General features: G+C 50.1%; 1 protein-coding gene across 1 annotated transcript in view; it reads right to left on the minus strand.

Moving 5' to 3' along the window:
• Window positions 1-870: 870 nt before the first annotated feature.
• Window positions 871-14544, minus strand: part of VAX2 (ventral anterior homeobox 2) — a 29631-nt gene continuing 15957 nt past the window's right edge. The window contains exons 2-3 of the mRNA XM_019717185.3: window positions 12284-12471; window positions 871-1367 (exon numbers count right to left, since the gene is read on the minus strand). Of these exons, the coding sequence (XP_019572744.3) occupies window positions 909-1367; window positions 12284-12471 (647 nt within the window). The 3' untranslated portion in view covers window positions 871-908. The remainder of the gene's footprint in view (window positions 1368-12283; window positions 12472-14544) is intronic.

Genomic DNA, 14544 nt, shown 5'->3' on the forward strand with positions numbered 1-14544 from the left:
CTTGGTGATGACGGACAGTTCTGGTTCTTGATTGCGGTGGTGGTTCCATGGCTCTCACACGAGTGGGGAAATGACATGGAACTACACACACACGGTACCAGTGTCCATTTCCTGGATGTGATATTATATCATAGTTATGGAAGATTCAACCATGGTGGGAAGCTGAGTGAAGGGTACAAGGAATTTTCTGGACTATCTTTGCAACTTGCTATAAATCTACAATTATTACAAAATAAAAAGTTAAACAAACATTTCTTACTTGAGCAAAAACAATTTTAAGTGCTTCATAAATATGCTGTGTCTGTGATGGGCAGGGCCCTCTACAGCAGGTGAGGTCTCTCCTGGGTTTACCTTTGATGCCCTCCCTCAGAATCTGGATCCACCCTCTGGAAGGACTTAACGTCTCCCCCCTCAAGTAGTTTTATGTTGGAAAGAGGAGCTTGCAAAGGGCAATCCTTAACCCACGAAAGCACGAAAGCACGATGGTGCTCCTGTGGGCCTGGGCATGCCAGGGGGGTGGGGGGTGGGAAGGGGGGGAAGCTCAGAATGGGAGAGAGAGTCAGGAATCCCCATCCCCCCAGAACTGTGACCATGGCCCCAGTTTCTGCCCACCCCCATCAGAGTTCCCCCTGACCTTAGCCCACTTTCCTTCCCATTGAGGAGAGGGATACAGGGGCAGTGGTGGTGCTGTGGGGACTCCGTTTCCCTTCTTGTCATTGTTTTCCTTTTATTTCAGTGAGAGGCCCACGCACACACTGCACTCACACACAAGCTGCATGACCAAGGCTGTCGGGTCCTGGTCGAGTCTCTGAGCTGGGGGCGGGCAAGTGCATGAGGCTGCCCACCTCTGGGCCTGGGAGGCGGGTGGTGCTGTGCTTGGGGACAAAGTGTCACATGGGGGTGGAGGCTTAAGTGTTGGCTTTCTTGGCGTCACCAGGGCTGCCCACTCTCCGTTCTAGCCGGCTGTAGGGCCTGCTGTAGGGCTCAAAGGCTGAGGAACCCAGTTCACAGCTGGCAGGCAGGTCCAGGAATGGGGCAGTGGAAAAGCAGAGCGCTGGAGCAGGGGGTGGCAGCGGTGGGGGCCCAGAGGCCGAGGTCAGGGGGTTGAGGTGCGGGGAGGAGTTCCTGGGGTCACCCAAGGAGGTGCCCCTGTGGCCGGCAGGCAGCCCCGACAGGCTCGACAGGCTGGGGGTCAGCGCCAAGAGGCTGGGGGCCCTGGGCACAGATAGCAGCCGGCCCTGCTCCAGCAGCCGCAGGATGTTGGAGGTGGCGAAGGCCTCAGACGCTGAGGAGGACACGTGCTTCTCCAGGTCTCTGCTCTGGTCTTTCTTCTGCTTGGTGCGGCGGTTCTGGAACCAGACCTTCACCTGGGGTAGTGGGGGCCAGGGTGTCAGGAAGGGAAAGGGGACAGGCAAAGTAAAGGGGGCAGGTGGGAGGAGAAAAGGAGAGGAAGGGCGTGGGGGTGTAGTGGTGTGGGAGTGGGGGAGCAAGGGTGGAGTGAGAGGGGAAAGAAGGGCATTCAGATTGTCATTAAGGCCTTCCCACAACCAGCCAGCTCTGGGTGAACTGATAAGAGACACTGCCCCCCCATATTAGGGACCCCCGCACACACACACATACTGCTAAACCGACTCTGGCTAGGATGAAGGAATGGGGTAGCAAATGGAGGGTGGAGTTTGAAGGGCACAAATGAAGTTTCCCTCTTGGCCCAACATACCTTCCACTTTTAGCCAAGTTGCTGGCTTCAGCCATCATTTATGTGCTGAGAATTCCCAACTCGAGATCCAGGCCATTATCCAACTGCCTGTTAAACTCCACATATGCGGACCCAGCTCAGATCCACTCCCCCACACAGGGACCCCTCCTCACCTCCCGTCTTCCATGAAGGCATCGCCACCCAGCCACACAAAAACCTGTGTGAGCGCCCGAGGTCCCCTTCCCGCTCTGCAGTGCAGGCCCTCCTCTCTTCCTTTGCCCCTCTCGCCTGGACTACGGCCCGGTTTCTCCATTTATGCCTCTCAACTCTGGCCACCCATGAGAGCCACCTGGGGAGCCAAACTCCCTTCTCACCTCAGCTCAATCTACTCAGAATAAGGTGTCTGGGACTCTGACACTAGTTTTTAATGCTCACCAGGTTGGAGTTTTTAATGCTCACCCGGTTATCCCAAGGTGAGAGAAGCACTGCTTTAGGGGTCTCTGTGCTTCACATTTAAACCTTAACATTTGCAGGGCCGGGGGCAGGAGGAAACTGGGAGGCTCTGGCTCATGGCCTGCCCTGCCTCTGACCTGCACCTCTGTGGGTACCCCAGGCTTCTCACACTCTGCAAACAGCCCTCACTGACCACTTCTTGGGCCTAGGGTTCTGAATAATGGCTGCGTGGTCTGCCTTTGGGAGGACTACTGTGGGGAGAGTCTCAGGAAGGTGCCAGAAGTGGGCTCGGGCCATTTGGCAGGGAATTCTGCCACACCTGGGTATGGTCTAGAAGGTGGGCACGGGCTCCTGGTGGTGGGCACGACCCTTGGCCTTGCAGAGTCCTCACCCCAGCGAGGGGCATGACCTGAGGAGGGCGGAAGTGTGGCCCTGTGACATGTGAGCCTAGGCCAGGGGCCACCTGCCTGGTCGGAGGCTAGTCTTACCTCTCCTACCGTGGCCGTGAACTCTCTAACCCAATCTGGCTATTCCCCTGTTTGAACCTGTTGCAGCCCCCGCCCACCCCATGTTGGGCTTCCCAACATGATATCAAGTGTGAGAGGACGTGGCAGCATGTTGAGGGGGACATCCAATGGCCACACACTCAAACCTGGGGACAAAGAGGTATCAAGTACCTCATATCCTAAAAGGTACCACCAACAAAGGGGCAGAGAGAGACCCATTGTCAAGGCTGATGAGAGGAGGAGAACTAATCCTTAGAAGAAAAGAAAGGCTGGGAGGGAGGCTCAACACAGGGGACTTCTTCCCCTATCTGAGGAGAGGGTGGCCCCCCCAGAAGGGAAGTCAGGGCCCCATACTGAAAGAATCACTTGTAGGGACCGGAAGTGCCCGAGAGGAGAGACTGGCATTTGCCCCCCAGCTGGAAAACTTGTCAGGCCACAGCACCTGCAGGCCCATGTCACTGGTGCCACCCCTGCAGCACCCAGACTTGAGTCCCAGGGGCTCAGAGACTGGGCCTGCTTCTGGTCTGGAGGTTTCAGGAGGCTGGCAGCTGGCTGGGGCAGTGCGTGCCCGCAGGATGAATAGGGACCAATGAGTGGACAGCTTGGAAAGAAAAGGATAGGGTGGCCTCAGGGGTTCCCTCCAGCTTTTGGAGGATGTCAGGGAGGCCAGCAACTCCTGTGACTCTGGGTGAAGGAGCGGAGAGGTGAGGAGGAAGAGGAGGCAGGAGTGGGAGGGTTGCCTGGGTGAGGAGGAGGGCAGAGCTAAGGCTGCCTCGGGCGATGCTGAGTACCTCCACCCCTCCAGCCCAGGCCTCTGCCGGGTGAGGCGCCTCACACCACAAGGTGCCCAGTTATTTCAGAAGATCTCTGCCTACCTGCCACTACCCTCCCTGCCCTCCGACCCTAGGGTACTTTGTTGATGGGAGAAGAGGGAGCAGGTAGCTCAGACAGGACTCCGTTCCAGAGGCGACAATGGGCGGTATTAAAGATAGCAGAGTCCTTCCCCTGCACGTCTCTCCAGCTCTGTTGGTGTGGTGGGGTGGTGGGGGGGCGGGAAGCAGAGGAGATTTGAAACAGATGTGCTTTGTTGTTTTAACCTGGATTGGATTGAATTTCAATAACCAAAAGTGAACAGAGAGTTACAGGAGCTACTTGAGATTGATTGCTTTATTCATTCACTCATTCATTCAACAGATATGTATTGAGGGCCTACTGTGCGCAGGTGCTCTTCTAGGCTGGGGGAATTGGCAGTGAAGTAGAGCAAATCTTGCTATATAGAGCAGACCGTATAGAAGGGAGACGATGAACAACAAATAAAAACAAATAGGCCTGGGCGGCCGGGTGGCACTGTGGTTACAGCACGGTGCTCATAACATCAAGGTCGCTGGTTCGGTTCCCACATGGGCCAATGAGCTGCGCCCTCCACAACCAGATTGAAAACAATGACGTGACTTGGAGCTGAGCTGATCCCTCCACAATTAGATTGAAATACGACTTGACGTCCTGGAGAACACACACTGTTCCCCAATATTCCCCAATAAAACAACAACAACAACAAAACAAACAAAAAATGACTGGCAGGTAACAATAAGTACTTTGAGCAGTATCTCTCAAATTATTTGGGGTGGGGGATCACTTTTTAAATTTTCCAATTTGTTGTAGACCAATTCTTTTGTAGAATACAATTATAATGAATTACTAGAAAAATTGCTGTATTCGTATCTAAACATTCTCCATTTCTGCACTTGACTTATCATGGACAGATCACACTTTTGAGGGTACTGCTTTAGAGAAAGGCAGCAGGATAAGAGGGGGAGAGACGTGGGAGGGTGACTAATTAATGGGTGGCAAATACAGCTTTTCTGAAGAGGTGACATTTGAAGGAAATATCAGTCAGGATAGGGAGATAAGGTCAAGGGAGATATGACCAAGTCTGGATGAAGGAAGCTATTGGAAGAAAACCCTTTATGTGTGTCATTTCCGGAATTCAATTGCTCCATGAAGCAGTCCCACCAGCTCCTTGGGGACCGTGACTAGGTTGCTGCATTCCTTTTCCCTGCTAGGAAGCCTCCTGGCTTCTCTGCTTGGCTAGCACCTACCCTCTTAGGACTTCAGGCCAGGCACCATCCCCAAGAACCCAGAGCTTAGTTTCTCATCTCTAAAATGGGGACAAAAACACTTGGGTTATTGCAGGGATCAAATAAGGAAATCCATGCAGAAGGCTTTGCATGGTGCCTGGCCCACTCTCAATGTGAGTTAATTATTGTTTATTGCTCACTTCTCCGTTCCTAGCTCTGAACCGGGGGAGAGGACAGACCCAGACATCATGGTTCCTGCCCTCAGGAAGCTGAGGGTCTAGTGGGAGAGTGGCACTAATCCACTCCTAGCAAAAGGAGGGCAATTAGGTACAAAGGGAGTGGCAGTAGCAAGGGGTGTGACTGATGAGGAAAGGAGAGCTTTTTCAAGGTGCTCTCCCACAGGAGAGTGTAGCAGGGAGAGGTAGGCATGGGCTGGCACCGGGTATGGGAGTCTCCTGGGGAAAAGGGCCTGGAAGGGGAGGAGGGAAAAGGCAGAGGGCAGGTGGGGCAGGGGCTGGGGTCTGGCATGCCTATTTGTTGGGCACTTATGTGCTAGGTCAGGAATTCAAACCCTGGCTGCACCTTAGATTTACCTGGGGTCTTTTTTTTCTAAGTCCTTATGTCCAGGCCCCATCCCAACCCACTGAATTAAAATCTCGAGGGGGTGGGACCTAGGCTTTTGTACCCGCTCTGTGGGTGATTCTAATTTGCAGACTGTGGAGGTGGATGCTGGAGCTGCCAAGGTGGGAGTGAGAATACCTGCCTGTCTACTTCCCACCATCAATCCCACGGTTCCTGTCATGCAGGGTGTCATGTGGGGTCTCTGGTTCCTCTCCCCACACAAGAACGCAGGATATGGTGAGGCCAAAAAGGAACACCCATGGAACCATAGCTAGAGGAGTCATACCACTAGAGTCTCACTGGTGGCTTGGTTGGAGATACAAAAGCAAACATCCACCAGTACCCCAACAAGGGGTCCTTCTGCACCCCAGTCTCTCTGGCTGCCGGGCAAGACACACACAGGAAATAGGATCCACAATCCGCCATCTGCTTTTCTGCCTGCCAACCAACTTCACTTGCCAACCGCAATCCGCCGTGCTAACTACAACCTGTGCTTGCTAGCTTAGCCACGACAGTTATATCAGTGGCTAATGGCTAAATGGTTACAGCTGATGGCCAACCAGTCACAGCTGATGGCCATCTACTACCCGAGGCAGCACCTTTCCACGTGAGGCTGAGAGCCTGGAAACTGCTCTCTTAGACTCTGTCCCCACACTTCCTAAGTAGTTGATTCATAAGGTACAGCAAACAAGGGACACACTGAGTAAAAGACAGGCTCAGAACCCCTGAACTCACCCCTCTTCCTCTAGGAAGCGTTCAATTCTCGCTCAGGGGTCACCGTCTTCCCAAGGTTAAATCCAAAGTTGCTGGTCCTTTTAAGGCTCAATTCAATTGCCTCCCAATTCTGGGGCACAGGTCCTATCCTGAAATACAGTGCCCTTCCTGGGGTGTCGCCCTCCCCTTGTCTTCTAGGTACCTGCTGTGGTCTCCCTGGGCTGCCATCTTGCCTCCTCCCTCTCCTGGGTCCCCCGGAACTCAGTGTGCTTGGTGGCATCACCTCTGATCTGTTTCGGACCACACTGTGACCCATGGCTGCACACCAGGAAAGGGATATGGTTTCCACCTGACTGCCAGGACCGGGGAGGCATTTTCTGGATGATCATCCATCACCTTCTTTAGGCTCATGCATGGTCAGTATTAAATTCTGGGACTCATTGTTGATTCTTCATCCCTGGCCCTGAAACAGTTCCCCCGCCCAGCTGAGCGAGGGGGATCCTGGAGCCAGCCTCTCACCCTCCTTTCCTCCACGGCCACATCTTCTGCTCTGACCCTGGTACTCTGGTCATTCACTCAGACAACACACAAATACCAACCATGCAATACATGCCAGCATTGCCAGGTGCTGAGAAAAGAATAAATCAAAACCCATCTCTACCCACTTACGTCTCAGACATGAGTAGTGGGAGAGATAGGTCAGCAAGTGCTACGACATGGTAAGTGTTTTGATATAACATATACATTATATATGTATATGGTACATATAGATGAAGTGTATATATTATATATATACATATATATGTATATGAAGTATATATATAAGTCTCTCTCTCTCTATATATATATATACACATACATATATATATATATATATATATATATATATATATATATATATATACACATACATATATATATATATATATATATATATATATATGAAGACCCTGAGGTGGGACAGCCCTGGTTCTTCCCTTAATTAGTAGATGACATGGGGGAAGTTACTTAACTGCTCTGTGACTCAGTTTCCCCATCTATAAAATGGGTATTGTAATAATGCTTTCTTATCACTTTGTTGTGATGACTTACTGAGCTAATAATTATGGACGTAGAAAATTGCCTGGCAGATACTGAAGGCTTTTAAGCAGCATGGCAACCACATCAGCTGAAAAATATATAGGGTGCTAGGTCTTCCCTAGAAATTCTGACTTGGAACCTGTGGGCTGAGCATGGAATCTGAGCCAGGAATCTGTATTTTCACAAGAACCCCAGGGGTCTGCATATGTGATCTACAGGCCATACCTTGAGAAACACTGCTTTAGTCCAACACCAAACATTTCCCTTGAAACAAAGCATGATAACAAAGTGTATTGGGTGGTTTCTAACAACAAGGGGAACTGGACTCCATGGGTCCCTCCCTGTTTTCTGACAGGAGAGGAACTTTCAGCACATGGACTCTGTGGGGATGGGGTGGGTGGAGGGTTCTTCTGATGGTTCCGAGAGAGAGATGCCTCTGAGACTCCCTCCTACTCTCCAGGGCCTTTCTTCACTGCACAGCCTCGGATTCTAGGCAAGGCCAAGGGCAGAGATCAGCTGTGCTCTGTCTTGTTCGCTGTTCCTACATTGGAAGGACCCTTCATCCTGCAGAACTCTGTGGGCGGTAGGGAGGGAAGAGAAGGTCTTTCCTGTTCTGTCTACCGGATCCTGAAAATGGGCTTCTCATTGAAATGTTCAGACAACTCAACTTAATTGGGCACGTAGAGGTTAAGGAAAAGACCAGGACTTTGAGTATGGGTGCTGAAAAAGCCTTACGCTTTCTCTGCCTGAATTAGGACCATGCCTGGGCACTCCTGGTATCCAGGGAAGAGAGTAAAGATGCTGGCTGGCAGCAGGAAGAGAAGAGAAGCCGGCAGACACAGAGAGAAGCAGGCACTTGGAGAGGAGTCTCTGAGGACCTGGAGCTGAAGCCATGGGTCTACAACAACTTTTGGCTTCCAGTCTCCATCAGGCCTCGTTACACCATGGTCCCTGTTCTTGGATTTCCATAAGACTGTGCCTCCTTTTTTGAATCGCTTAGGAGTCCATCCATTATTTTAGCACACTTGAAGGAATCTCATATCTTTTCTCCCGAAGAGCACTGACCAAGATCCTCAGATAAATTAGAGAAAAACTAGCCCCCAGAGAAACAGCTGACATACCTTGCTGACATCTCCACTTGGACCTCAAACTTAACTTATCTAAAACAAAACTCTAGATTCCTCTCCCACTATCCTGTTCCCCCCCCCCCACTACTTTCTTAACTTGTGAAGTAGTGTCAGTAACCATTTCTCACCCTTCATCCTGTTGTTTAAGCCCAAACCACTTCCCTTTCCCTTGCCCTGTGCATGTAATCCATGAGCAAGTCCTAGCAGGTCCTATCTTCAAATGACAGTACATCTGAGATCAGTTCACTTCTCCCCTCCACCACTACTCTGTTCAAGATACCGTACAGTAGCTCCTAACTGGTCCACTCTTGTCCCCATTCTCCAGATGGCAGCGAGAGTACCCTCTGTAAAATGCCAGTCGTCTCATGCCAGTGTCCCTTCAACACCCCACCATGGCGTCTAAGCACTATGTGGTCTGCCCCATCTATGTATGCTTATTCCCCTCCAACTCTAGCCACACTGGCTTTCTGACACTTCTAGAACATTCTATGCCCGGTCCCACCCCCACGTCTTCACAGTTACCCTGTGTCTTGACTTCTCTTCTGGCTCCTCATCTCCCTGTCTCTTCCGTAGTTCACACCTCAGCTCAATGTCATTCCCTCAAAGAGGCTTTTCCTGACCACCCTAATAAAAGATTTCCTTTTAGTCTCTATCATATCACGTTTTATCTCCCTCAGAGCACTGTTAAATAAGAAACAACAAGCCCAAAATGGAGTCACTTGTGCTAAGCCCATGTCACCAAAATGAGACTCAATACCTTACTTAGTTGTAGTTTTAGCCTCTCCCAGGAATGTAATCTTAACCAGTCTGGAATTTCCTGGTCTGCAGTAATAATACACCTGCTAGTCCCCTTCCATCCTCCATAGGTAGGTTACCTAAGCTTGAAAAATCCTCAAGTTCCCCTTTCTGCCTGTAAAAGCCTTCCATTTTGCACAGCTCCTTGGATCTCCTTCCTATTTGTTGGATGGAATGCTGCCCAATTCATGAATCACTCAACAAAGCCAATACGATCTTTAAATTTACTCAGTTGAATTTTTGTTATTTAACAGCACTCATCAATTTTATTTATTTATTATTTGTTTATTTTAGTGTTTAAGCATTTTAAATTTGATTGACCTTCCAGTTTGTTTTTTAAAAAGTAAAACTTATAGCACTCATCTCTTTTAAATGTTGTTTGTCTTTCTCATGCAGAATAGAAGAAGCCTCTTTTGAGAACACTTGAGTTTATGCTAATGAGGTCACTCAGGGTGGGCCCGTAGATAGTTTCAGGATGGGGCTGGTTCCAGAAAGACCAAACTTGTGATTAGACGGTTGAACTTTCAGCCCCACCTCTGACCTCCAGGGAGGGGAGGAGGGCTGGAGATTGCGTTATAAAAACTCTTAAACAATGAGATCCAGAGAGCTTCTGGGTCGATGAACACAAAAACATGGAAACTCTGGGAGGGGGGCACACCAGAAAGGGTAGGGAAGCTCTTTGAACCACTCCCCTCACCCTGCTCTATGCATCTTTTCCATATGGTATTTCTGAGTTGTGTCCTTTATAATAAACCTGCAAATAAATGTAAGTAAAGTATTTTCCTGAGTTCTATGAGTCATTTTAGCGAATTATCAAACCTAAGGAGGGGGGTGTGGGAGCCCCCAAATTTATAGCTGGTCATAAGTACATGGAAATGGCACTAATGTGGGCCTGTCCTGTGAGACTGAGCCCATAACTTGTAGGGTCTGTGCTAACTCCAGGAATTGGTGTAAGAATTAAAATGAATTGAACTGTTGCACACCCAGTTGGTGTTAGAGAATTGACTGCTGTTGGTGTTGGAAAACACCACACCTTTAAGTATCAGAAGTGGTGTCGGAAGAAAAATCTCACACCTACCCCAAAAGGTTGTGGTGAGGGCGAAAGGAGTTAGCGCACGCCAAGCACTTAGAACGGTGCCTGGTGCACAGTAAGCGCTCAATAAATGTTAGCTATACCTTATATTCTCTCTAAAACCCCAGGGTCGGGGAAAGAAAAAGGAGGGTGGTAAGCCATCAGTAAGGGGAGGAATCCTTGAGGGCTCGCTGGGTGCCCAGCTCTGCGCTGGGCTCCCCAAGGAGGCCTGACGAGACGAGGCCTTCAAGTACATTCTTGTCCTTGAGAAGTACATACTGATTGGTGCACACCACACACACACACACACACACACACACACACACTATAGGTCAAGCCATGTGGAAAAGTTCTCTTGGGAGGAGGTCAAGACGCCTTAGGGAAGGCTACCTGGAACAGGAGAGTTTTGGCTTTGACTGTCAAAGGCAGGGAGGTGTAGGGTGTATGGGAGACAGAGCAGGGAAAGGATGAGGACAGAGAAGGAGTTGCTGGGATGGACATCGGAGGTGCCCTGGAAGAGCAAGTTTCAGGGGAGAGTTTGGGGGCAAAACTAGGTGAGGCAGAGGGTAGTTAGAACAAAGAAGAGGGGCAGTTATTGAAGGGTGACTCTGTGCCTCGACCTCAGGGTATGAGGGTGACTTCTGATGTTCCCCGGGAGCATGGGCCTGGCCCAAACACTGCAGCCCCTCTGTGAGCCGCCTGGCCCAGCTGCTCCCAGCCATCTGCTGGGTTGTTCCGGGCTCTACAGCGGCCTCTGGAGGAAAACAGGTCCAGGTGGATGACACCCGTGCCTGCAGAACAGCAGCCACTGCCCAGCAGGCCCCATCCTCCCTGCTTTCCCCTCCTCTCCCTCTTCTTGCCCCTTCTCACCTCTCCCTCTACCCCACTAGGGGTTTATCCCAGGAGGAGCCTGCACACCCCTCAAGGGAACCGGGACGTCCAAGTGCATCTGAATGCCTCTTCACGAGAGGTGAGAGGTGGACGGGGCAGCATTCTATTAGTGTGACTTGAGGAGCTGGAGGAATTCTGATGAGGGAAGTGATGTGATCTTGACTTAACTGCAGCCCCTGGGGTGCCAGGGAAAGGACAGCAGCAGGCAGTACAGGGAGAAGCCTCACTCATCCTCCTGCGGCCTTTCCCTGGAAATTCACCCCTCCAGCCTTCTGCTTCCTTACTCTTCTTCTCTTCCCCTCATAAATCCTGTTTTGTCTGTTGTTTGCAATGCATCTGTTCACTGATCTCCCTCAAAGGTGAGATTAAACTACTAGAGGGGTAGCTAAGTGAAGGTCTCTAAGGCACCCCTCGGCAAGTTCCAGGAGGGTTGCCCAGTTTATAAGCAGCATAAAGATGCCAGACTGCTTGTCCAAATCCTAGCTCTGGAACTTTTAATTTGTATGACCTTGGGGATAACTTTTCCTCATCTGTAATATGGGACAATACTGGCAGCTTCATCAAAGTGTTGTGGGAAGGGGTTGGTGAATTAACATATGCAAAGCACTTAGAACAGTGCCTTGGCACAAGTACTCAGTATTATTATTGCTGCCCTTGTAGTTATCATTATATAGCTCTATTGCCAGCTTGAAATGCCTCCATTCACACAGAGAAGGTACTCAGTGAACCAAAGTGTTTCCTTTAGGTTTAATATACTATTGTTAAAATGCTAAACCCTTCTTGGATGAAGGGGGTGTTCAGACCCCTTCTCTCCAACAAGAAGTTCTGAGCCACGATGAGGGGAAGGTGATGGAGGGTAGGAAAGGCCCAGAATGGGGAAATGCAAGGTCCCAAACCATTTTTGTAAAATCTCATCTCTCCCCCAAATCCAACCCCTCATCAGCCCTTTCTGCAGACTCTTCTAACATGCCACCATCCTTCTAAGCCACTCCCTGCATCTTGAGTGTTCCTTCCTCCTGGTTTCTCTGGTCTTTTCCCATATTTTACCCAAACTGCCTGATGCGTCCCAAAGGCCCCTGGTTGGCATATACTGACTCTCTCTTGTCAGCCCTGTATTTATTTGCTCTGGTTTACCTGTAACTTTAAGTCTGTCCCCAAGGCATGTCTGCACAACTCCAAAATTGGATCTCATACCCAGGGAGTTCTCAGGCTTCCAGGGCAGGAGTGGAGGAGCCCAGATGCCTTCTTACCTGGGTCTCAGAGAGGTTCAGCTGGCGGGCCAGCTCAGTGCGCTCACGGCCCACTACATACTGGCAGCGCTGGAACTCCATCTCCAGGCGATACAGCTGCTCGGCTGTGAAGGAGGTGCGTGTCCGCTTGGGCCGGTCTAGGTCCAGGGCCTTAGGCAGGACAATTTCCCGGATGGTGCCTTTGGCATCTGCAGAGAACATGAAAGGAGGCAGGTTAGTTCACTAGTTACAGAGTTAGGCCACCAACAAGCATCTTAATTAGAAGCAGTTAGGTCCTTAATTAGGATCTAACCGGGGGCTCCTCGGGTGTGGGTCTGGCTGTGTGACTTCTGACAAGTTGTGCACCCTCTCTGGGCCTAGCTTCCTTAATAACTCAATGCGGAATGTTGTATCTACTGGGTATATGTATGGGAATGGGTCTCAGTACAAGTCATAGCCTGGGCAGAAAGGACTCACTCTGACCCAGCCAGGATTCTGTTCCCTCAGCAGAGTAAGGAACAAATGGAAAGATATACCAAGTCTTCAAGTGCAGAGGAAAGGATGGGTTAGCTTTGGGTAGGATCCAGCAGGTAAGGTTTGCTGGAGAAGATGTCCAGAGCCAGGTCCTAAGCCATGTGTGAGTGAGGATGTGTGTGTGCATGGGTGAGTACTCTGTCCACAGACCCTTCTGGGGTCCATGAAGGGCCAACTGGTGTGGGAGCAGGGTTCCTTAGGAGGAACCCAAAGACCATTGCCACTACATCAGGCTGAGGTGCCTTCCGGAGGGGGACTGCTGCCACTCCTCATGTACCTAGTTCTGAATAACAGGGCCACCCTCCTGGACCCTCTAGCATGGGGTGTCCAATATTTTAGAGCCTACTTGAGAGATTGAAAACCCTGCAGCCTAGATAGTCCCACTCAAAGAACTCAGTAATAGCGACAAAGTGTTCAACAAAAGTCAGATATTTGTGGGCGAGGGTATATACATCAACAAACTACAGAGGCAAAGATGACCCATGTTTGAACCATACACACTGATGGCTTGAAAGCTAGTTATTAGAAAATCTTCTGTCAAAATCTAGAGTATGGAAATACGAAGCATCGTATTCTGTAGGATTTACCAAACCACCCCCAACACATGATGTCGATAATAAAAAGCCAAACTAACAGAAATTGACCATAACATAGGAAGATTAGTGTCAATGGGTGTCAATGGGAAAACTTACCAACTCAAGGCTGCCCTGATTGACACCCTCCACAGTTGCAGGAATTCCAACCCTCTCTAGGTGGCGTGCACAACTGGAGTTTGCAATGTGCCCAGAAGTGGTAGTGGCTGTTGCTGCTTATGTTTTTTAGTCATAGTAATAGCTGGCACCTCTACAAACCTTGCTCTGGGTCAGGCACTGTTTCAAGCACTTTAACCCTCCCAATGAAATTGCAATTATTATTATCCCCATTTTACAGACGGGACAATGGAGGAATAAATTTTAATTAACTTACCCGAGGTCACCCTGACAGTGTTCAATAAGCTCTCGAAACACCTTCATTTTACTTTATGAATACCCTCTTTTAGTAATTCTTAATGATTCAATTGATACATAATGAAGAGGACTTTGGTCCTGGGTAAAAATAGAACCTTCTGGATGGGTCATCATTACCCTGGAAGACATAGGAAAGGACCAGCTTTGGGATGTGCTGTCTGTCAGGAGGCTCCTTGGGAGCCACACGGCTGCAGAACCCACCTTTAGCATCCCTGCGGCAGAGGGCGAACCTGAGACCTCCCCCTCGTAACGCCCCACCATAGGATTTATGAGATAAGTTCTTCCTGGCTCCTGCAGGGCTGGTTCACGCCTCAGGGTGGGCTTCAGCTCCTCATGGGCTCCTGGCTCCCAGGTCCTGGCCCTGATCTGAGAGGTTCTCAAGCACCATGTGGACACAGTCAACCCTCAGGGAGAAGGTGAGTCTGGGTTGGGAGGACAGTGTTTAGTGGTGGCCCTCCCCCCACCACTAGGCTGGTCTTGTGAGAGCACGACAAACAGATGGGGGCCCTGCTTTTGGAGTGTTGGTGGGATCCACAAGCCTTTTGGGACAACTCAAGCTTCCGCCTTCCAGTCCTTTCTACATTCCAAAAAGGTAGGGTAATACTTGTGACCCTGTTATGAGTGGGTCCCCTTTGCTCAGGTCCCACTATTTCCAGTTGTGAGCCTAGTCTCAGAACTTCACAAGACCCAAGTGACTCATCTCCAAAAGCACTGATTTTATTTAAAGGGTCTTGGGGGGTG

This window comes from Rhinolophus sinicus, chromosome 2 (assembly GCF_057876585.1).
Source record: "Rhinolophus sinicus isolate RSI-liver-muscle chromosome 2, RSI-T2T, whole genome shotgun sequence".
Lineage (NCBI taxonomy): Eukaryota > Metazoa > Chordata > Mammalia > Chiroptera > Rhinolophidae > Rhinolophus > Rhinolophus sinicus.